The sequence below is a fragment of the Strix aluco genome, chromosome 8, assembly GCF_031877795.1.
Source record: "Strix aluco isolate bStrAlu1 chromosome 8, bStrAlu1.hap1, whole genome shotgun sequence".
Taxonomy (NCBI): Eukaryota; Metazoa; Chordata; class Aves; order Strigiformes; family Strigidae; genus Strix; species Strix aluco.
In genome coordinates, this window is record NC_133938.1 from 28,050,446 (window position 1) to 28,075,119 (window position 24,674).

Here is a 24,674-nt window from a genome sequence, read left to right on the forward strand (position 1 = left end):
CGTGAGAGTCTTATTTGTATTGGAAACCAACCCCCTCCCCATCAGAAACATACCAGTAGAAACCTGGCAGGAACCAGGAGAACCAGTTGCTTTCTCCAAGCAGCTCGACACTACCAGTCAACTTCCCCACAGAGTTTTACAACCATTCAAGTGGCAGCTCCCAACCCCCCAGCATGCTCACTCTGCTACACAACGCCGAGGAGAAGACTTGCATGCCACCTCTGGCCCCCACAGTGCAGGCTACTCAGCTCCTCTATTCAGGAACTACTGCACAACATTAAACAAGAGCAAGACACTTCAGGCCCTCTGGAAGAGCTGTCAACTATGCGTTTAAAATCAGTCTTTATCAGAGGAGTGCAATCCACCTACTGGTTTCTTAAAACAAAAATTCACAGCATTTCATGATTAGGCCAGAAGTGTTGACCATCCTTTCCCAGTCAACATATATACTTCTAGGAGCATTACTGATCTATAGCGAGCAAGCTGCTTTTGGCAGCTGTTAGGTCTGGAGTTCGTACAACACAATTTGGTAGCCACAAGAATAATAACAGATTATCTGCTGAATGTTTGTCTTCCAGTGGGAAGTGTATGAAATGACTATGCACAAATCCCATTCAGGATTTAATCCTGCCCTGGAGTTCACACACAACTTCAGCGCACAAAACCATTAGTGGGAGATACCAGCACCAGAGGTCAGAAACAATTCAATAATACAAACTCCTCCGGCTCAGGCTGAACAGAGCGCTCATACAGAAGCAGCTGCATCCATCCATATGTTGATCTTGGTAACATGTCAAATCAAGACTTCATCCATATGTACAATAAGGGAGCACTGTAACCTTGGCTATCAGCCAGCTGCCTCGCCCTCCACCCAGAAAAGTTACGGAGCAAATCCTGGACATCATTTCCAAGTACAGGAAGGACAAGAAGGAGACTGAGACCCGCCAAAATGGAGATATCAAAGGCGAATCACACCTGACTAACCTGACTCCCCTTCTGGGATGACAAGACTGGCTCTGCGGCTGAGGGGAGAGCAGGGGGTGAGGGTGGGACACCTTGACTTCAGGCCAAAGGCCATGCTGTCTCCCATGGCATCCTTCGAACCAAAGTGCTGAGATGTGGCCTGGATAACCGGACAATAAAGGTGGGAGGAAAACTGTCTGGAATGCCAGGCTCAAAGGATTGTGACCAGACCTTCACCTGGCTGCCGGTTACTAATAGCATTCCTCGAGGATCAATACTGGGGCCAGCCCTGCTTAGAAGTTTTTTAATTACCTGGATAGGGCCTAGAGTATGCTCTCTAAAAGTCTGGAGACTTTGGAAAAGCATACTACATGCTGGAGAGCAAGGCTGCTATTCAGAGGGACTTCAACAAACTGGAAAATGTCTTGACAAGAACCTCGGGAAGTTCAACTACGGCTAGAGCAAAGCCCCACGTCTGGGGTGGGATAACTCCCTGCAGTGGTACAGGCTGTCGACAGAGCATCTCTGTAGAAAGGCACCTGGTAAAACAACAAACTGGGCAGGAGCCGGCAGCACACCCTGGCAAGCAAGGGCAGCCAGCGCTGCCGTCTTTAGCAGGAGAGCAGCTGGCAGGGCGAGGGGATGGATCCTGCCCCTCTCCTAAGCACTTGTGGGACTGTTTGGAGAGCTGGGTCCAACTTGGGCTCCCCAGCACAAGGGACGTACAGGCAGAAGCCACTGAGGTGGTCAGTAGTCAGTGCTAGAGCATGGCACATGCAAAGAAAGGCAGAGAGAGGTGGGTTAGGTCTGCCCGGGAAGGGAAGAGGCTCAGGGGAGATGATACTGCTGTCTGCAACTACTGAGTGGGAGGCGTAGAGCAGATGGGGCCAGGCTCTTCTCAAGAGATGCGCAAGGATAGGACGAAGGACAAGGGACACCAGCTGGAACAGGAGAAAATCCAACCAGGCACACAGAAACAAATATTTGCCATAAGCACGGCCAAACACTGGACAGGGCCCAAAGTAAGGGTGGCATTGCCATCCTCGGATACTCGGAACTGGGCTGGACACAGCCCTGAACACCCTGTTCTAATAGGACAGCTTCTAGCAGGAGGTCAGCCTAGAGGTCTCCAGAGGTCCCTTCCCACCACCCATGGGGTGCACAGTACAGATTCCGCCATAAAAAATACTAGAGACGACATTCCACACAAGACTGGCACCTACAACACTGAATGCCAAACGATAATTTCCAGGAAACAATTCCCTTCGCAAGTCACACCAGGAACCAAGCTGTAAATTTCCACCCCTCATCTTGCCCTTCATCTTTCTACTCTCAGCATCTCCAAATGAAAATAATGCTACACGCACACTATCAGCTTGTAGCAACCCAAGAAACAAAGCTGAGACAGCCAAGAGGCACACCTTATCCCTCTATGAAACCAAGTGCAACCAGAAAAAAAGTAGGAACGGCACAAAAGAAGTGATATTTTTCAGAGCACAAAGTAAGAGCAGGCCAGAAAAGCGGAAAGAACAGAAAGTAGTTGTTGATGGAGAGCAGCCAGACAGGATGGCTTAGCCACCTTCGCTGTGTTTTTTCCCTTGTTTACTTTACTCCGGTTTTACAGAACTCCATAAGAATTGGGGCATTTTGAAAAGGAGGGAACCCTATAAAAACATCTTTCCACACATCCTATAGTCCTGGAGAGAAGGAAGCTCCACAGAACAGCTTTTATGAAGGAAAATGGCCGAGCGCAAATTCATGCCAGACCACCCTCCGTTTATATTTCATAAAACGCAGCCCCAAACCCTGTTGCCTCTCCTCTCTCTTCACGTGAATCAAAACAAAGGACAATCAGACAGGAGCGCAACCCTGAAGAGAAGACTAATGGGAAAGCATACAACAAAACAGCAAGAGGGGAAGGGGAGGCCAAGATCTGCAGGACGTGCCTCATGCCAGTCCCCTGCTCTACCAGCAGTCTCTGCCCATCTTTGTGCTCCTCATCTCAGCAACTCCTCCTCGGTCCCCACCCCTACAACCTCGCGTGACCCCCATTTAAGCAGCCACTCCACCCCAGGCCCCATCCCGGGGCCCGTCCCGACGCTGCTTCTTCCCCGCGGCCTCTCGGCTCTCGCTTCCCCGCGCTGCCCCAGCCCCTCTCGCCCCCCTCACCCTGCCCAGGCCCGCATCTGCCCCCTGCTCCCCTCCGGCCGACCCCCAGCCCCGCACCTCACACGCCCCGTCCCCCCGCACCCTCGAGCCCCATGCGGCCCCACTCGGCTGTTGTTCTCCACCCCTCACCTGAGCCTCCCCCGCTGCGCCCCACAACCCCGCTGGCAGAGCCCCGAGCACACCGCCCCGCAGCCCGCACAAGGGCTCCCCGCCGCAGCCCTTCACCCCGTTTAACCCCACACCGGGCCTCCCCTCACCCCACAGCTCACCAGGCCCCTGCCCCGCTCCCGCCCCCACACGCCGCCCGCCCTCCGGAGCCCCCCCCCCAGCCTCCCTCACGGGCTTCCCCCCCCCCCCCGGTCCCCGGCCCGCCTCGGCCGCTGTCTCAACCCCGGCCCCCCGCCCGCCCCAACGCGTCCCCCCCCCGCGGCCTCCCGCCGGGCCGCCGCCCCGCCCCGGGCCTGCCCCGCCGCCGCGGGCCCGCCGGGCCCCCGAGGCGGCCGCTCGCACGCGGGAGGGTGTGAGGGGAGGGAGGCGCGGCGGGGCCGGGCCGCGGCGGGGCCGGGGCCGCGGGAGCGCTTACCTCCCACCCGGTACATGTTGGCGGCCATGCCCGGGACGGGGCCGGGTGCGGGGCGCGGGCCGCTCCCGCCGCCGCCGCCTCCAGGTGCCGGATCCGCTGGAAAATGGAGGCTGGAGCGGCCGGGCGGGGGAGGGGAGCGGGGGAATTAAAGGGGCCGCGCCGGCTGCCGCCCGGCCGACAGTGAGGGAGAGAGGGAGAGAGGGAGGGAGGGAGGAGGGAGGCGGGAGGCGGAGGGCGGGGCGGCGGCGGGCCGGGGGCGGCGGGCCCGGGCGGAGAGGGAAGGAGCCGGCCCCGCCGCCCAGCCCGCAGCGTGTGAGGGCGGCGCTGCGCGGCCTGCGCCGGGCGGGAGGGGAGTGGGCCTGCCGGCGGGCAGCGCCTCTCCTCACCGCCCCCCACACACCCGTCCTCACACACACACACACACACACCCGTCCTCACACACACACACACACACACCCGTCCTCACACACACCCGCCTCTCCTCTCACACACACCACACACACCCGTCTCTCCTCACCTCCCACCCACACGCCTCTCCTCACACGCGCCTGTCCACACACACACACCCGCCTCTCCTCACACACACCACACACGCCTCTCCTCACACGCGCCTGTCCTCACACACACACACACACACCCGCCCCTCCTCACACACACCACACACACACACCCCCGCCTCTCCTCACACACACACACCCCACACACACCCGCCTCTCCTCACACATACACCCCCCACACACCCCCACCTCTCCTCACACACACACGCGCGCCCGTCTCTCTTCACATACATCTGCCACACATACCCGCGCCTGTCCTCACACACACACACACAACCCCCCACACACACCCTGCCTGTCCTCACACATGCACACAACCACATACACCCCCCTGCTTGTCCTCTGACACACGCACACCCCCTGCCTGTCCTCTCACAGCTTGCCCATCACCACACAGGCACAGCCCTCCTCACACACACACAGGGCCTGTACAGCCTGACACACACTCAACCACCACCTGTGCTCACACACATCTGCCTGCACTCACAGCCCTCCTCACACAGGCATCTGCCTGTACTTGCACACAGCCTTCCTCAGAGCACCCCACCTGTACACACAGCCCTACACACACAACTGCCTGTACTGACAGCCCTCCTCGCATACACACACTGGGTACACTCACAGCTCTCCACGCACACACACACACGTCTGCCTGTTTTCACAGCCTCGCATGTTGCCTGTATTCACACCCAGTCTCCCCATACAGATACCGCCTGTACTTGCAGACAGCCCTCGCGCTGCCTGTCCTCACACACGCAGTCCTCACGCACACCCAAGGGCCACAGGTTGTCCCCACCCTTGGAAGGAACAACAGGCCACTCCGTGGTCACAGCACTCTATGGACACAGCCCTCCTTGCGCACACCATGCAAGACACCCCCTCACACCTGTACCTATCTATATGCTGCCTGCTCCCCGTGTACACCCCTCCAGCCCTACACACACACAGATGGGAGTCCTGTGCCCTGTGCACACCTCCTGCTCACACACCCTCACCCCTCCTACACCATCTCCCTCAGATCTCTGCAATGCCAAGAGGCTGCCTGGCCTGTCTCCTCCCCACTTGTGTCACCCACTGCCATGCTGGCGCTTTCCCCCCTCCTTGGGTGTCAGCCTGAGGGGTGAAACATGGGTGACAGCTTTAGTTTTCCCTTGCCCACTGACCTGGGGGTGTCCTGAGCATACCAGGGGCTGCACCGAGCAGGTACATCCCTTCTTCGCCCGTGCATGGCTCCTCTCCAGACATCTCCTCAGCAGCCCCGCAGCGGTTACACGGCCCTTGAACGGTCGCTGGCTCCAGATCGCTCTGCAAAACTTGCACATTGCCACTGCCATTTCCTCTCCCACAGGAACTGACAGTCTGACGCCAAAAAACACCCCAAGAAACCATCATTCATAACACCTTTACAGCAGATCCCCCACCAAGGGCTGACAAAAGTACAGCAGAGCCATCCCCTCTGAGGGCTTCTCCATGCATGTGGCCAAGGCTGGATGGTGGAACCCAAGGAAGAGCTACACCTCCGATGGTCAGCACAGGCAGACCCGGGGCGCTGCTGCCCTCTCAGGCATGGCAGGATGACTACACTCACCCCTCGGCTCCAGCGCAGAGCTGTAGAATCACCTGGTCTTGCCTCACCCAGGTATCAGCCCAGGACCCCTCCTCACAGTCAGGTCACGATGACCAAAAGATATCTGTCGTGAAACTGTTTGCTGGAATCAGCGGTTAACGGTGCCAACAGTCATACCCTTTAGCAGGGCTGGGCACGGCCCCTGCCTGCACTCTCAACCCTGGCTCCCAAAGTCCTGAAACAGCTACACAAGACCGCCCAAAACTTTGCATCTGCCAAAATACATCTAGTTGAAAAAGAACAGGGCTTCTGTTAAAATTCACTTTGCCTGTTAGAAAAAAAACCCCAAATCTCTGACAGTCCTCAGATCCCAGTAGGGCACAGGGCTCTGTTTTCATGTTTCCGATGCGTGCAAGGAGCACGGCTGAGGGAGGAAAGCGCTTCTGGGGGTGAAAATCGGTCAGCCAAAAACGTCCAATGCGCTGGGGGGCATCACCGTGGTATTTCCTCCTTTCCGAGCCGGCTGGGGGAGCACGTGCCGGCACAGCCGTCGGGGACACCGCAGGACGTGAGGGCTGGCTGTCCCCAAGCCCTCGCTTCTGCAACTGTTCTGCAGAGCAGAAAATAATTCAGTAGGACACAGAAAAATTATCCAGAATAAATATTTACAAATCACATCATGGGGCACTCAGTAGTTGCACATGAAGCGGACGGTCACGTGGCCTTGACTGCTCTTTCCAGATGCTAAATTGTGTTTTAAACGATAGGAACAAAAACATATCGGAACTTCCCTGCTGTTCCTCTTCCAGGTTAAGCAATAGCTGTGGTCACCTCCGGCGCATTGCGCAATGGGTGGGAGGGGAACAGGCAGCTCTAGCCTGGGAAGGAGCAGGCTCTTGCGATGCCGCATCTCCCACCACCAAACCCCACTCCCACGGGTGCTGCTGACTTCAACTGTGGCAAACCCAGCCCTTCCAAAAGGCTTCTGGTGCATCCTGACAGGGCATCACTTGAATTTGACACCTCTCACATGGCAGCGAGGGTGCACCTCCGCTGAGAAAGGCCAAGACCTGCAAAATTAAGACGCCAGCGCTTTGAGAGCCCAGTCTGAGGTTGCCTGGCAGAAATTGGTTTGTTCCAGCACATACGGGGGAGGGAGCCTCTCTAGGACCATTACCTGTGACCTGGCACACCCCAGCCCTGAACCGTCCTTGCTCCACCCAGTTCTAATTTCCTTCTCCTCCCTCCCAGAAGGCAGGTGAGTGTGTCCACGGCCCCACCAGGGCTTTTGGCTTGGCATGGAGAGCTCACACATGCTCCCCATTGGTGATGTGGGGCTGGTCCTCTGGTCCCCCCGCCAGCAGCTGGAGCCTTCCCACCAGCCCAGTCCCCTCCACTTGCACCCTCCGTCCCGTGCCGAGACAAGTTCCTCTGTGGGCTCTAAAAGACGAAGCTCAGGCTAAGCCTCTTCCATGCAGCTGGGCCTCGGTGCAGGATTACAGCTGAACCTGTGCAAAAATACACAGCCAAAACACAATGTTCACCCCCTTGTCTCCCCAAGCTACCCCACAGTGCTCCTCCCATATCAGTGTTCCCCCATCTTGCCAGCAGCCAGGCCCTCTCCGTGGCTCTTGGTGCTGTCTCTGCACTTGAGTCCCAAATTTGCCTCCTCCCGAGCTACATACCTTCCTCCTGCCTGGACTTATCCAAGCCCTGCTCAGGGCCACCTGGGTGGGACTTGTGTCCCCTCCTCCAGCAAAGGGCTCAGGCTGTAAACGCGCCTGTAAGCCTGGCCCAGTTATGCGGAGGAGCTGGGACATCCGCCGAGACCTGCGTGCTTTGAGAGAGCCTGGCCCACGGCGAGGAGCTCCCTTCACCCCCAGCTCCTTGCTCCACCAGCAGCCACCCCTCCTGCCCCCACCCTCGGCCAGGGGGAGCACAGGGAGGCAGGCAGGCTGCTCTGGCTCAGCACTTCCACTGCTGCCTCCAACGTACTGTATCCTGGGGACCATGGTGGTCACGGGCCCATTTCCCAAAATTTCTTCACCTTTCTGCCTCAAGCAGCTTAGCTCAGCTCTTCTCTCCACCTTCCCACTCCCCAGCACCAAGCCCAGGTGCTTGCCACCCCACATGTTCCAGTTCCTCTCCCACTGCTCTCCCAGGAGCACACACAGCTTCAGGCTACCACAGCCTCAGTCTTCCCCCACTGAGACCCCCCCTGGTACCCTAACACCACCGTGTCCATCCAACACAGCCCCCAGACCAGAAACAGGCACCAGCCTGGTCCCTTCCTGCTGCAAGGGGGTGAAGAGCGGATGCTAGAGAGGGCTGTCAGATCCAGGAGAGGTGCAGGAGGTGAGTGGGCCCCTCTGGGAGAGGGGGCATCAGGGCTGCGAAAACCGCAGGAGGGCTCGGTGCCAGGGAGGATGTGCTGATCCACCAGCTCTGCCCTGGAAGTGCTGCCGGGCAGCTGGATAAGTAACACAAGAGATCCTCACACGGCAGAAAGCCACGCTGCTGCCTGCTACTGGAAACAACTGCCCCAGTCATGCCACAGCAGCCCCTGCTGAGAGACGACTCAAGGGACGGGTGTGTGCTTTCATGTCCAGTTTTATTAGTGTTGCATTAGTACCATAAAATAGTTGACGAGGTCGAGCACGTTGCAGTTTGTTCCAAAAAATGGCTATTTACATTTAATCTGTCTTCATAAAAAAAACCCCCTAGAACCCAAACAATACAACAATGAAACAGATGGACAACTCAGGAATCTACAAAGTGGTAACGTCCCCTCGCACGCCGCGGTCCAGACAAGGCTGGTGGCACACAGCCCCACTACCCATGCTCACAAGGCGCTTCCCTGCAGCCACGGCACGTACGCAGCCGGGCAGGCAACTCTCTGGCAACCCTCCGGCCAAGGCGTGAAGCAGCAGCTGACTGGATGTGGCTCCATCCCAGTGCTCTTCCTTAAGGAAACCAGTGACCTGCTGCTTTCCAAGTTGGCATGTCCCCTTTTGCCCTAGTCTGTCCCAAAGCAGACGAGTGACCCTGCAGGAGCCGGCCCTGCCTGGAGCACCTCCCGTCAAAACCCCACTGAAGAGGCTCCAGGAAACCTCTGGGAGATGCTGCTGCTTGTTTCTGGCCTTCTCCCTGCTAGATAAGCCCAGAGGGAGCATCACAGTAAAATGCCACCACACAGCTATCCCCCAAGATTCAGATGCCCTGAATGAAGGGGACAGAGGCACTGCATCCAGTCTAGCTTCAAGAAAGCTCCAGGGTTCCCAGCCCTTTACCGCTGCACGGCAGGACTGCCCTAATCCCAGCCTTCCTGATCCCTCGGCACACCAAGCAGCAGGAGAAGGCCACTGGCTCTGCTGCCTCTCGCCAGGATTTTCTCCTTAAACTTGGAGGTGCCAGGTGCAATGCCCTCACCCTGGCTCTCCAGTGCTCCCTCCAGCACATGCTGCTGGTGAAAAACATGACAAGGCCTTTGCTGCAATCGCAGGTTAAGCGCAGGGCAGCATGGTTCCTGGCTGAGTTTGATGATAGAAAGCAAACAGGCGCATCTCCTCCAGCCCCAGAAGCCTTCCAGCCACCTACCCTGCCCTCTCTGCAGGATAAAGCCACAAGCACGTGCTAATCAAAGCAGCAAAACACAGCCAAAGAGATAGCGGCTCTCCCCAAACTCATGTGTAATTAAGGAGGACTCTGCAGTTACTGCTGAGATGTAAACGGTAACAATTGAATTGGATGGAAAGTGCAGCGCTGAGCTCAAACAGCTGCCCAAGGTGTCCACGAAGTTGCCAGCAGGAGAGCCAGCCCTGACTGAACACCGGCAGGGCTGAGGTCCAGCCTTTGTCTCCAGGAACTCAACCTGGAGGACCAGGAAGCACTCAAGGTGCAACACGACGCCACAAAAACCTTCAATCTTTCATCTGCTCGCCAGTGCTGTTAAACTAGGTCAGCGTCGCAGAGTCCAGTGCAGCAGTGAGCCTGTTCCTGAGACCTCACCTCTCAGCGAGGCGGGGGCCCTTCGCCCAAGAGCAGCTGGAGAAGAAACCGGCTGCTTCGAGAAGCCACAGCCAGGGGAGCGGGAGATATGAGCTCTGCAGGGAGCAGGGGCGAGCTCTGGGACACAAAAGGACAGGGGCACCAGGGACACCGCCTGCAAAGCATGCCCCGGCCAGAGATCAGCTCAGATGCTGCCCGCTCCAGCCCCTGCCTTCGCTGTGTGGCTCAAAGCAAGCCCTGTCTAATGCCAGTGGGCGAGATAACGCCACTGCATTTCTTTGTTCCAGTTGCACCTTCCTTATCAAAACTCTCACAAGCTGGACACAGAGCAGTGCTGTCTCTGCTCTAAGTCATCCTTCTGCACTCACTGACTTGCACACAACCACATAACCCCACCAGGCTGGCGCAGCTCTGCGGGCACGGGCCCATCGCTGCCCCGGCCATGCTCCCTCCGGCTGGTGGGGCTGGCTCACAGCTGGGTACCCCAGGAAACTGTTGGGGAGGCTGGGAGGGTGGGAGTCCTGAGATCGATCAGTCACTCATGTCACCGGGTGCAAAGCACCTTCCCAAAGCGGTGAGCCACACGCATGCTTTGACACTCATTTTCCTTAGAGACAGAAACCTGCTTCTCCTCCAGTCAGTAAAAGAAACAGCTGCACAAAGTGGCTCCACACGATACAAGAAAAACAACAGAGGCACAACACCCTGACCAGCGCAGCACCACCAAACTCACATGCCAGCCCTTGCCTCCAAGGCTGGGAGACACCACAGCCACCCCCTGGGCACACAGCTGCCCGCGGGCAGGCCCGGCCTGCCACTGCTGGACTCCAGGAGGACAAGGCTGAGAAGCCGGGATGTTTCCCTGCATGGAAGAGGCATTTCAGAGCAACGGCAGCTTTCCGCAGGGGAGAAACCCTGCGGAGAGGCAAGTCCTCAGGTCTCAGGCATACAGAGAGTTTCCCGGTGAATTCGCTTGTATAAAAAGTTAGAACAAAACACAAACCAACGTGAAATGCAACGAGCAGAAGTGTTTCTCTTACATGTACACACACGTACACAGTAGAGCAGGGCAACACACATTTGATAGGCAGGACCCTGGGAATCCTGTCCTAGCTACCGTTTGTTTCTTTACAGTAGGTTGAAATACAAAGAGGAGCACAGTGATGGTTCCCCCCTCACCCCCAGAGTAAACAAAGTTATTGCAGTCGGTCAGTCCACCCCACCTCTGCAGCAATAACATGCTCCGGCACCGAGAGCTGCCCAGGCTGCGTGCGGCTCCTGATGCTGGAACCCAGCCCAACCACTCTTGTCACACCAGCGTGAGACTCGAGGAAGAAATCACACACTGACTAATTTCCTTCAAAAAGCTTTTTTTTTGATGCAACAGCCTCAATAAAGAAAAAGAAGTGATGTGCTTATACGGCATCTCCCACGCTACCGCTGCTAGGCAACACTATACAGTCCCAGAGCATCAGCTCAGGTCAACCGAAAACGCATGAACTGATGGACACGACGACAGTCGAACTACAGCCGAGCTTCTGCCACAGCCAAGAGCTAGCAGACGGCAGGCAGACCTGCCCGCAGGACTGCGGGAAGAAACAAGAGTATTGCAACTAGACAATATGTCCTGCCCAGCAGCGTGCCACCGGGCGTGGGACCATGTCCTCCTCCCCTGCGTGGATTGAAGGGAATACCCAGGCCCTGGCCAAGTAGGTTGCATTTGTGCAGGGAAAGGGTTTCATGAGATCGGAGTCGGTGAAGCAGCCCGTGCTGCAAGCTGCGACAGGCACTAGATCCAGCAGGGACCATGCTCTTGCCTAATAGCCCCTCGCTCCCCATCAGCGGGAGAAGGCCTAACAGAGCACCCCACCACTGCCCTGGCCCAGAACAACGCCGGGTGGTCCCTGCGCAGAGCAGGACCTGCCAAGCAGGGCAAAGTGGGTTCCCCAAGCCTTTAAAAACCCAAGGGTAAGGGATCAGACAAAAAAAAAAAAAAAAACACCACACAAAAAAAGAAAAAAGGTCCTAAAGCATCACTGCCCTCAGGAAGTGCCTTCTGGAAATGCTCAGAGCCTGGCCTGCCCACAAGGGTGGGACCCAAAAGGATCCCATCAAAAACTTCTGTCCCTTATCCTGAAATGCTGGAGATGTCTGTTCTTCCACCCGGCAAGCACACTGCTCCCCAAACCCCATCTGCCACCTGCTCCCAGTCCCTCCCAGACATGACTCGGGAAGCCTGGAGGGCAAAAGACCACATCTGCAGTACTTGGAGCCGCCCAGACCCATGGCTTGTCATGGTGTCTCCTTGTAAGAGCATCCCCTTGGCCTGGCACCCCAAGTGTCCCTGGCACAGCAAGGTGTACAAAGTGAACACAAGTGCAGCCAAAGCCAAGGCAACAGTGGGAGACACCCAAAAACCTCACTCCTCCATCTCACAGGACATCTTGCTGCCTGAGGTGGACAGAGAACCTGGCTGGCTCCATCCCCTCTTGCATCCCAGCTACAGCTTCCACTGCACCTTGGGACTGAAACCCCGAGCAAAGCCCCAACCCCCAGGCAGTGCTGTGCCAGGGAAAAAGCACATCCTGCTGGGAAAGGGATGCAACCCACAGAGAAACCCCTGTGGGGAGGAATACTCAGAAAGCAGAAGGTGTGGACAACATCCATCTACAGAGCAGCCCATGAGAGGCTGCCTACCCCCCCCACACTTCATTTTTTGTTAGAGTCTCTCAAGTCCCTATGAGGAGAGGTTCAAGGGCATGGCAAAAAGGCACCCCTGCAGTGGCCCTGAAACCAGGCAGTCTGCACCCAGCCCGGGGAGGTGCATGAGGGAGACGGCAGCAGGCTCTGGGGAGCCCAGTGCGGTCAGGGCAGGACAAAGGCAGCAGATAAAGCAGCCCACGCTACCTCACATGTGCGGTTTGACAGATGGACGGAAAGGCAGCTGGACATGCAGAGCGCCTGGCTGGCTCCCAGTCCAGCCACTACAGTGATGGATCTCTTCACAGACAACGGCTCATCTTCCTGGGTTTTTTTTGGCAACTTAATTTTTTTTTAATCTTATTTTTTGTTTTTATTTTATTATTATTTTTTTTTAGAAAGCATTAAAAAAAAATCTGCAGCTGTTAAAAAAAATCCTTTCCCTTTAGAGGCTGGACGAGGTTTTATTGACAGGTAATAATCGGTGTGAGTATGTAAATAGCAGCGACCCCACTGACGCGGCGTCCCCCAGCAGCGCAGCCAGCTGCAGGGACATTGTGACTGGCTCGGTTTGGTCAATGTCACAGACCTGGGACACTGGAGTTACCTTACACCTAGTGTTTCCCTAATTCCTGTTCTGCCCAACCCTCCTCAGGCATCGCTTCTGCACAAACACCTGCCCATCCCTGTGGCAGACTCCATGCTCCGAAGGGAATCTCCTCTCCAGACCTCCCTAGCTATGCAAGTGGTTTGTTTTTCAAACCAGACAGTTGAACTCCCTCCAGACTTGCTGATCTCTCGTCCTTTGGCAGCAGGAAGAAAGACTGGCCATCTTTTTTTCCTAGAAATACAGAGGGAGGGGGCCAAATGCACCGTAATGCGCACGATCTTCCGCAAAATCCGTTTGAGCTGATCCACGGCTCCCCTAGCCCACTCACACCAATGAGGTCTCAGGTTAATAAGCAGTGCAGTTATTCAGCTATCTGCTCGTAAGTGGTAGGTGTTCTTGGGCAGGTTGCCTGCTCCTGCCAACTCCCCCACGACTTCATGTTGTCAGCGCATCTATATTTAAGACGGGGTTTTTTTGCCTTTGTTTAAAGGGGTTTCCTTCCCTTGTAGTAAACTTAAGAGTTAATAGAAAAAAGTAATTCAAAAGTAATCCAAGCACATCTGTAATTAATTCTGCAGGAGAGGGCAGAGCGACGCGAGTCAGAGTTGGCACGCAATTCCTGGCTCCTGGTGTGCAGTCCCCGGGACGGACAGAAGGTCCCTCTGCTGAGCACGGCTAGAAGTTAGATTTGGAGTGTCCGAATATGCAGATGGGAAAGTGCTTGACATGAGAGGACCACTGTGCTGCCAGCTGAAAGAACTTGACATCGTTCCACTCCACCCCGTCGATCAGGACTGCAGGGGAGGGTAAAAAGAGAGGAGAGTTAGAAAATACCGAATGGAATTGGCCAACGTCAAACAGCTTTGTTAGAAACCTCCCTGCAGTCGGCAGAGGGAGGCCCGGCCATGTTCTGCGCTCAGGGTACGCGCTGCTCTGCCCAGCCACCCCACCACTGTAAACAGCTGCACACACAGGGGAGAAAGGCTCGAGAGCAGACCAGGTTTAGGGAGAAGAGCTCAGATTGTTGTTCCAGCATCGCTCACTGACACTGGAGCTCCCCAGACTGCTGATTTCAGCATCACCTGATCTGATTTCTCGAATTTCCTACACACTCCATTTTCTTTTTTGGGCAAATGTACTCTTACAGAGATGGACATCAGTCTCTCCTCACTGGCACTCTTAACCAGGAGATCCGCGTCTCCTAAAGAGGTGACGCGTGTTCTGCGAACACCCCTCACACTCACCAGTCTCACAGGGACTGGGCCAGGATTAAGGAGGTGACCTAAGCAGATCCCTCTGCTGTTAACAGTGGTGAGGATTATTAACTGAATAGGCTATGGAGATATTTTGGAAACTGGATGCACAGCTGCACTGACAGCCACTTTAGGTCTGTCTGGAAGACGCATACACAGCTCCTGCTGTGGCGTGCCTTTGTGCCAGAACCCTGCCTAGAGGAGCAGCCACACTTTCACTACTCTCTACCACTTGCACCAGATGTGCAAGAGAAACAGAGAATGACAGGGAGAGGAATGGAGCCCAGCCCAGCCCTTGTCCTCATCCAGGGCACTGACTCAGAGGAGTTCTTAGGTAAGGGAAGATCTTTCCACCTCCCAGACTTATTAACACATTCCCCCGTGCTGGACACATCCAAGCCCATTCCCCTGGAACACCCTGTTACACTGCTCCAGGGCATGGGGCAGGACAGCAGGTCAGCCCTTTGCCCGGAGGACAAGCTGGCAGCTGAGCCTCGCCCCAGAGCCCCATGGGACGCAAGTGCTGCACTTACCACGCAGCATGTTCTGCTGATGTTTCGCTGTGCAAATCAACCTGCTGATTCCTTCAATACACTGGCTCTTTGACTCAATCTCCTTGTCTTTTGTTTTCTTGGGCAAAAACATCACTGGAAGAAAATCAAACCAGCACACAGTGAATCTCTGCCACTCACAGGAGCTGCACCAAGACTTGTTTGAGTTTTTGCATTTAAACATTCATGTCTGAAAATTCTAACTCTAATTTTAGCTCCTAAAATCATCCCTGCTTGGCAGGAGTCTGACTGTGTCAGTGCTCAGCACCATCACCTACGCACACGGACATCTTAGTCCTCTGTGTCTCTACGTGAGGCGTTCCTAGCTCATAGCCCAGGCCCCAGAGGGTATCCTGAAGGTAACTCCACCAGGGAAAACAGCAGCATCTGTAGCGGTCCCCAGCCTGGGCCCTGCGCTGGGCCGAGGGGATGTGCCGGGCGGCCGCACCACCTAGGGGGAGTCCCACACACTGCAGACGGCTGCGGGGCAGCTCTGCGCTCCCGCCCGCCCATCTGCGGGCAGGTTCACTGCACCAACACCCGCCCAACACGGGCTGGGCTGCACACACACCGGGAGAGCAGGAGGGACTACAAACTACGGGCAGTCGGTGGAGAGGAAAGGCGTTAGGAGAGCGAAAAAGGGTCCAGTTCTCTGAGAACTCCTTGAATGCATGAGCAAAGTTCTACAAACTGGCTCCACAAAAGCTGGTGGTGTTGAACACCACTGCTCCAGGCTGGGCCAGCCCCAGTAAAGAACGTTTTGAGTGTCTCAAGATTGCTTCTCCCATAGGCACGCCACTTAAAAAGGGGTGGGAGCTCTGGTACCAGCAGTGCCACAGCTACGTTGGCCTGGTAGGGACCTGGCTGCAGGGTTATGTACCCATGTCCTGCAGGCACTGGTCCAGGAGGCTCTGTCAGCCTTCTCTCAGAGCCCCCAAAACCCCGCTTCCACCAGGAATGGCTCCCAGGCCCATAGGCAGGAAGAAGTCGTGAAGGACAGCTACAGGCAGTCGAATGTAAGTGAAGAACTGCCTTGCTCCTTCCTTGAAAACACTTCGCTGCAGAGCTGTTCTCCATGTCTAATATATTTTACATTACCAAGGCCAGGAGCAAATACAGAGTTACTGGCAACATTTCAAATGCTTTTTCCATTTGTTTGTTTTGAAAAAATAAAGCCATGAGTTTAAGAGCAGATTAAAAAAGAAAAAAGTTACTATCAGGCTTTGTGCTGAGAACATTTCTCTTCTACTTCTTTTTGTCCCACAACACACTCTGCACAAGAACATAAGAGCTCCTGTAGAAGAGCTTGCACTGCTGCAACCCTGCTCTGAGTGACACTACCTCCTGTAGGTACAAGCACACCTAGTGATGGCTTGACAGGTCTGCCTGGTGCGTTTGTTGGGCTGTGACAGTGGTATTTTAACATGAGGCCACCACGTCAAATGCAACAAAACATCTCTGCTGGGACTGCTGCCATATGCTACAACAAGATGGGATGCACACACGTCCTGCCTCTGCCTGCACCTCTGTCATGTGGCAGAGGAGAGACCAGAGCACGGAGCTGTACAGCCTGAAGGGTTGGGTACACGCTGCCTCTAACCTAATCCAACACCCCAAAGTAGCACCAGCAGGCTCACAAGGGACAGGGGGAAGCTGTGAAGCTGTTCAGAGCAATGTACCTCCTGGCTTTCTGCACAGCCACCCACAAATGTCCTTGCTCCATCCCCACCTTTGTTCTTTTGAGCTATACCATCTCAGCTGCTCAGCTGTAAGGGTGAACATGTCCCCTTTTTACAGCACAAAGAGGAACCACCCTTTCAACTCTATCACCTTATGTAGTCACTTCTCATCTACAGACACACTAAGATTTTGGGGATTAAAAATATGACTAAGGTGCTGTAATGCAGGACTGACAAGTCAGGCAGCCCTGGAGTGACAAAACAGGGAGAGCAGCATTGCATTCTTGGCCTTTGGCAACAGTAAGAGTGTCCACCTTACCTTTCTTGTTCTTCTCTTTTGTCACGACGGTCATGGACATCGTTGGAGTGGTGGCAATCTCACCGCTGGCAGGTAACCTGCTGACCTGAAGGGACCGGAAAGTGCATTTCAGTGTGTTTTTGGTAGTGGAGGGGTCCTTCTTTTCTGGGTCTCTCTTTCTATCCATGGGTGGAGCTGCAATCCAGTAATCCACCTGCAGGCCCATCAACTCGGCACCAAGGCTTTGGCTGGAAAACAAGAGAAGGAGGTAATTTCTGTGCAGCACTCAGCAGAGATCCCCCCCGTCTGTGTCTTCTCAGAGTGGCTGACGTTCCTGACCAGGTCAGAGGTCAAGCGCCTGGCTCTTTGGGAAATCAGGCAGCAATGTTTTGTAGTGAGACGCGATAATCACAAAAGCACAAGAAGTCATCACTGAGTGATGCAGCCGGGGTCACATTACATGGTGGCATCCGCTTGGCAGCACAGAACTGCAATGAGCCGAGACAAGCTGACCTGCTGCGCAGCCACAGGGACGAGCAGCAGGAAAGGGAGCAGACAAGCAGTTCCCTAATGCAATGCTGAGCTCAGTAACCCAGACAGTAAAAGCAACGCCTGAGGTGGCCCAGATTACTTCCAGTCTTTGAGTGCGGAAGAGAGGCTATGAGCACCTTGCTGCTGCCTCCTGAGCACTGCTGAGTGAACGACTCTGGCGAGGTACACCTCTGAACTGAGGTGAACAAAGAGCCGCTGGGTCCCTGAACATCAGGCACTCAGTTCCCAGTCTCCCTGACTTGCTTCCATCTCCTGTGTTCATGAGCTCTTTCTGTCAGAAGCTGCTTCCCTTCCTGTCCGGATGCTCCACCAGGTCACACAGGATCTCTGCTCTCCCCAGGTCCCTGCTGGCACGGGGTGATCTGCCCCACAGCCCCGTTGCGTGCTGGGGAATTCCAGTGCTGGGAAAACACTCTGCCAGTCCTGTGACATTTGCTAAACAATGGCAGATTTCAGGACATGATCTGCTGTTGAAAACTCCCGGCGCATTGTGTGGTGTGGTAACAGAGGTGCGTCACCAAACACGCTGCCAGCCCTTCTTAAGCCAGAAAAGGGAAGACGAGCAGTCTGGGAAATTCCACCCCTTGCCTACCCCTGCTTCTCACTAGCTAACCTCAAGTGGAGCAGGGGTTTATCATTCAGCAGACCTACAGCTGACAGCCTATACTTCTTTCTACACAATGACAGAGTGTTGAATAACACACAAGTACTAGACAAAAATCAAACAGTTTATCTATGACTCTGTCCCCTGTTTGAGAAACGGCAATTAAGAAAGGCAAATCTGTGATCTTGCATGAACTATGCATCCCTCTACACTGCCTAACAGGAAACTCTCAAGGTAAAACAAGGATGGCCCATCGTTTAAGTCCTCTCACCAAATCATTTCCTTCTCTTTGCCATTTACTCAGCTGAAAGCCAGACAGCAAAGCAGAGTTATCTTTGATCACCAAACCCAGGGCAATTTCAGAAGTGAGATTCTTTAAGGATGATGTTTTGGAGATACAGCTTTGGGTTTTAAGGCTCCTTTGCATCACATTTCTCATCTCAGTTGTAAAGACAGAGTATCCTAATGTTCACTATGCCCAGGAAGGATTTTCTGTTCCATTTTCGGTTAAATGTGTGGCTTAATCTTTCAGTCTGGGTCACCCTCCACCCCCTGTGCTGTCACATACAGATCAGTGGAGATGGAACAATGCTGAACCTAAACTTCCTCATTTCTTAATGATTCTACCACACAGCATAAAACCAAAAAGTACTGGATTCCTAGAGCCAGGGTGTCAACTTTAGATATATCACGTCCATGGCTCACAACATGACTAGCCTACACTCATGGATACAGGTTCCCAAACAACTTTCACCTTTGGAAAGCCCACCTGTGAGAAGTCAGCTCTGCTCTCCAGAGCCTGCACAGCCCCCAGCTCTCTGCACTGCCAGCCAGCTGCTGCTGGGACCAGCCCGGGGCAGACAGGACTGCCCTGCCACCCAACCACAGGGTGCCGACAGGAGGGACTTGGGGAACTGGGCTTCCTGGCACAGGCTAATGGCCACTAACACCTTCCAGTTGCTGGGCACCTGCTTCACTGGGGCTTCCACATTTCCATTTCCTCTTGTTAAAAGGGAACTCTCAAGCCCGTTTAAGAAGTCAGAGGTTGAAGGTCCTTTCAGGGCTCTCTGGGGTGGGCAGGAAAGGTCCCCATTCTGTCTCTAACAGGGACAGTAAGAGATGCTGCTTAGGGAGAGCACGTGAGCCCAGTCTCTCACTGCAGACACTTCCTCAGCCTGATAAACACAGGATTAGGGATATCAGAAGGGACACCCCTGAATCATCCTTTAGTACCCATTAACATATCTGCTGTCCATGTCCTTGTCTAACCCTGCTTTGATCTGCTGATCCTGCTGCCACAGAAGCAGCAGAGGCAGACATGGTCCCAATATGCCTTTCCTGCTGTGTGCTGAAGTCCCTTCCTTTCTCCCTTTTACTTGACCTCTTGCCAGTGTCACTGTGTGCCCCCAGGGCTTGTACCACAGGTTTGTGAACAACAGTTTAATATTCAAACAAACCCACCACCACTGTGATTTTGCAAATCTTGAGTAACTTATGACTTTCCCTCCTCCCTCAAACCACAGAGTCCAAGACTTCTAGTCTCCCCTCACAAGGCTGCTGCTCTGCCTCCTTGATCTTAACTCCTCCGAACCTTTAACTTCACCATGTGCTTCTGGGTACCAGAACTGCACACAAAGCGTTAGACAGCTATGCCAATGTTTCGTGCAGCAACAAAATGAGAGTCCTGGCCAGAGTAATTTTTTACTGGCAGTTTTCTAGGTGTTTCCTCCCTTCACCCCTAAAAACCGCAGCTAAGCCAGAGCTTCACATTGCCTACAGGTGCTGTCTCCTTTCTATTCTGATATGCTTTCAGGCGTACAAAGGAACGGGACCTGCAATTCCACTATGGCACCTTATAACTGTCAGCTCTATCCTCACAGAGAAAAAGCCTGCTCCTTCCACAGAGTCACTCTGACCTTGGTCCCAAAAACCATACAAATCGTAAAGGATTGGGCTAGCACCCATGTGTATTACAGCCAGTATTTTCTTTGGCTACGTATCTCCCCATGAGAATCCAGTCTCAAAGGGAAAATACCAGCAGATGGAGAACACAAACCTTCCCAAACAGGCTGCCACAATGGCTCATCAGAATCAGGGTTTCTGCCAGACTATCAGAAACAAGGCTGCCCCTTCTAGTTGAAATGTGTCTGCTCTTGAGAAGTGCAGCCTTCCCATCGGGTGCAAGATCCCCTCTGACCTCCCCAGCTCCTTGTTGGCCAGCAAGGACACAGTCACTCCAGAAGCAAAAGAGGTGAAGGGGAAAGTTGACAACTTAAGTGTTTTCTAGGGGGGAAGAAAGCAGAGCTATGGGTTTTCCTTTAGAAGAGTTTTTCTCTCTCACATATATGTCAGATAAGACAGCTGAGGGAGCTGTAAAGGAGACAAAACATGCTTTACCTTGAGGACGAGAAGCTGCCTGTGACAGACGGTGAGGAAGGTGGTGTGGGGGAGGCTTCTTTCACAGCAGGAGACACAGAAGGTGGGGTAGAAGAAAGGACACTGGAGCTTGAGGGAGCTGCGTCATCAGAGTCACCTTGCAGAAAAGAAGTCAAACTGTTTGTCTGGGTTCGTCTCACAGCCCAGCACATGCACGCTGGGATAGCTCAGTCTCTTTGCCCACGCTCCTGCTGCACAGGCAGACTCTGTTCAGACTCAATCCAGAGATCAGCTAGCCCATCAGCTCACTCTGCCTCCACACATAAACCACCGGACTTTCTGTGTTTGGGTAAGAGGCAGAGACGTACACACTCCTCTGCACTCCCCACCTGGCATCTGCTCTCCTAGGGTTTGCTCCCAGATGATTTTGAGCCTCCTGCACAGTCAGAGCCCAGCCCATTATCCTGCTGGGGAACCTCCCCACGCAACCACTGCGGGGCAGCACCACTCCAAGACTCGTGGAGAATTCAGTACCTCTGGGCTGAGCACAGGGATCTCCCCATTCCCTCTGCTTCCACCCTCCACAACCAAGGCACCATTCCCTTCATGTCGGCCCTTTCGAATAGTGGGAGGACAGTGGCAGCAAGAAGTGACCCACAGAAGGGCTGCCTCCACACACAAACCCACGTGTAACCCAGGCCACAGAAATTGGGGTTTAACAGTGAAAAAATATAAGAAACTACGAGGAGATGAGGAAAAAATATATTCCTGACTAGTAGTGAATATGAAAGGAGAAAACAAGCTCACACTGATAAAACAGCACTACCCCATGTCCATGTGTGTAAGCAGGCAGTATTGTCTAAATCAGCTTTGCACTCTCCCATTAAAAAACCTGGGTCTAAATTTGTTGTCAGATTGGCAAACTGGTTGCCTATCCTGGAGCTCCCAGTGTTAGGCATATGTTTGAGACTGATTTTATCAGGCATTTGAGCCCAGTGTAGGGAAACAGGCATCAACTTCCAATGAACTGCCTCTCCAATTTGGAGCAGGAACCTCAAATTACAATTCACCCCACAGAGAACACACATAAGAAAAATGGGTGTTTGCACATATGTGAGTGGAGCTTCCCTGGATGAGGGTGTGGGAATTTCAGCTGGCCTGTAGCTTCTTGTAAAGTAACAAGAAAAAGGGCCTCTTGCAAGATAAAGCTCTCTTTCTGCAGGAAGCTGCTGGGAGTCAAGGCAGTGGAACTGGGAGGTAATAAAATCCAATTCCATTTTACAAAACTCCAAGACATCAGCAATGGACAAGTTCATTCAGCCTGTGAAGCCAGGCTCCCACCACCTGTATGACACAAAAAGCACACACAAGATGCTTGTTACCTGACGTTGCAGAAGATTGTTCCACTATTCCAACCTTCACCACCTAGAGGGGGCAAAACAAAAGAGCTCTATGAAACAGGAGTCCCCTGAACTTTGGGAACCCCCAAACTAAGCTCATCCCTACAGCCCCTTTGGCACTGCCCCTGCAGTCAGAGTAGTATTAAAGTATGCTAAAAAGTGGAGTCTTCCAAGAGCCAGGCAGGTCCCAGCAGCGTCCAGCCGAGCCGTACCAGCTCACAACCCTTCTCTGACCTGCACAGAAGACAGCACAGACCCTATGGAGCTGCTACAGACCTGCACAGCTCTGAACAGCCCATCGTCAGCCCCAGGCTACAGCAACTACAGTGCCCGTCTGTGACACCTGTGGGAATAGGGCAGGGAGGAGAAAGGAACATAAATACCCCTTTAGTCTTGCTTTGATACACCTGCTAATTACAGACATACTGCTTCCTCTGCACAAGTGCAGCCACTTCTAGGGTGCAGTGTAATTGGGGTTTGTTAGGAAACCACAAAAGCAACAAAGTACGGTTTTCGATCAGTTTTCTAGTCTCCAAACAAGGGAAGTGTTTGGCACAGAAGATAAAGCTCCTAACAAAGCCTCTGGGCACAGACATGGATAAACCACCACATGGACAGGTCAGAATGATCCCAACCACACTATAATAAGGATACAAATGTGTTCTGATATGGCCAACACCAGCTAGTACGTTTATGTTAATGATAAATGCCCCTGTCAGTAATCTGCAGAACAGAGCATGCTGCAAACAGAAGCTCCAAAGAACACACTATGCCTAGAAAGATAAAATGACCCTTGGTGATATAAAAGCAGGGACCTTCTGTAGCGATAATCTGCTATGGTTCACAGAGATCATTATTCTCAACACTGCAGAGAAGAGACCCTTCTTAAGGTCCTTAAGAAACTTGTATCCAGGGCTAATGTCTACCCTATATAAATGTTGACAAATGGGAAAGAGCTGCAAAGGAATCTCAAGTCAATAAAACCTGCTTTAGAACGAGAGATGATGTCACACAGTCTGTTTAGTTTGAAAACAGAAGATCGTTAAGTTCAGACGAGACCATGTCTAGACCACATCTCTAGGGAGCACATTTCTGTGCTATGGGATCAAGAAAATGGACCTAATCATTAGAAACAAAAAACTTTGCACAGTTTGGAGTATGGGGGTGTATGCTTAACACTAGATCTTGGAGAGCTATCAGGCTCTCTGGTGGATTCTCTGTTAGTTCCAGCCTCGGAAAAGCCTTTGTGTGCAGAGGTTCCCTGAGGGAGCGCTGGCTTGGGAGGAGGCGGCTGCAGCTCAGTCTCCATCCAAAGGGCAACAAATCAGGCTCTGGAGTCCAGCAGCCACTTGTGCTGTATGTGTTAAACGCCAAGGGGATGTTTCACAGACTGTAACTAGCTGTGAGCAAGAGGAGGCGAGGCAGAAGACTTAAGGAAAGAACAAGCAACACAGAAAACTGCCTACAGTCACCTTGATCTTCAAGCCAGACAGGAAATCTCTTTGGGCCTTTTTCACCTTGCTGGCTGACTGAAGATGCTCAAGTGCAGACACATGGGAGGAAGAGAGGGTTAAGCACTTTCCCTTCCCTCCACTCAGGGAGGCGCTTGAGACTGCTGCAGTCCCAACAATGCCTCCATCCAGGAACACTGCAGCAGCCAGCCTCCTTTCCTTTCAGGAAGGAGGCGCATCCTATTAACTCTCCTGGCAATTGGCTGTTGGCACAAGGCGGGCGAACCACCATGCAGCCTCACCACTCAACCCCGACTTTTGCACTCAAGTGGCCCCTTGGCTCCCATCACTTTGGAGCCTGGCTGAGCGGCACAGCACTGCCCTTCTCGCTTGTGGGTCAAAGACTGCATAACCCAGCTGCAGCACACCAGTTTTTTCACCCTAAAAGCCAACAGAGGCCAGCCAATGTCACGAGTCACAAACCCAAATGTCACTGGCTTCCTCTCTTCCTTGGCCAACAGCTCCAAGTAGGCTGCAGCCGAGGGGAAGAGCTTCAGTGTTCACGTTCAGCCCCAGACTTTGAGAGACACACGCAATTGGCCTTTCAGAGTCTCTTCAGATGTGTCTCATGGGGAATTACTGTGTCAGGAACACTTCAGAAGCAAGAATAGGCAGCACTGATTTGCCCCTCACCACCACATAGGAAGTCATTCTGTGCTTTTAGGCAAGCTGGCAGTGTTATGTACACAACAGAGCTGTTCACTCTTCCCACTTTCAGACAATCAAATCCAGACTGGAAATGCATTGCAAATGTCAGGACAACAATCATTTTAGAGCAACTCAAACACTCTGAGCCTCATTTACTTGCACATAGCTCTGAATGAAATCAGCCCCAAAGAAAAGCTTTGCAGAGCCTAGCAGCTATATGGAGACGAGTCAGTAGATTTGTTAGATGAGTCAAAGTAGATTGTCGTCTCAGGAACACTGCAGAGAGACCCTCACTCCAAAGAGACACCAGAGTGAAAGCAGGGTCAGCCTGAGGGCAAGAGAGACTAAACTCTTTAAATGCCTTGGGATTTCAGATTAGCTCTGATGCACTGACAGGGATACAAACTCCACATGGAAACACACCCAAGTCAGTTTAACACAGAGAAGGCAGAACAAGAGAGCCAGCATGCAAGAAAGAGAAGTTGCAAGAGAGCAGGACAATTGTAAAGAGGACATCCAGTAGCTGAAGACCAGTCAGAGGATGTCCTTTTGGCCCCAGGTCAATTACTTTATACCTAAAACTTAATGAAGAGCATGATCAAATAAGGGGAGGGAAGCTGAAAAAGGTGAAGTACACAGTGCACA

At 53.5% G+C, this 24,674-nt stretch overlaps 2 protein-coding genes across 11 annotated transcripts in view; both read right to left on the reverse strand.

The window, feature by feature from the left end:
• The window catches only part of MTA1 (metastasis associated 1), an 86,794-nt gene extending 82,911 nt beyond the window's left edge, over positions 1-3,883 (reverse strand). Inside the window, exon 1 of the mRNA XM_074832811.1 lies at positions 3,716-3,883. Within this exon, the coding sequence (XP_074688912.1) occupies positions 3,716-3,743 (28 nt within the window). The 5' untranslated portion in view covers positions 3,744-3,883. The remainder of the gene's footprint in view (positions 1-3,715) is intronic.
• A 4,548-nt stretch (positions 3,884-8,431) lies between these two features.
• Positions 8,432-24,674, reverse strand: part of PACS2 (phosphofurin acidic cluster sorting protein 2) — an 82,883-nt gene continuing 66,640 nt past the window's right edge. For 9 of the 10 annotated variants that reach the window (XM_074832822.1, XM_074832823.1, XM_074832820.1 and 6 more), the window contains 5 exons: positions 21,853-21,895; positions 20,492-20,627; positions 16,960-17,186; positions 14,944-15,057; positions 8,432-13,951 (listed from right to left, as the gene is read on the reverse strand). In XM_074832822.1, coding sequence (XP_074688923.1) covers positions 13,833-13,951; positions 14,944-15,057; positions 16,960-17,186; positions 20,492-20,627; positions 21,853-21,895 — 639 coding nt within the window. In that variant the 3' untranslated portion in view covers positions 8,432-13,832. The remainder of the gene's footprint in view (positions 13,952-14,943; positions 15,058-16,959; positions 17,187-20,491; positions 20,628-21,852; positions 21,896-24,674) is intronic. The other variant, XR_012624172.1, reaches the window with a different exon arrangement.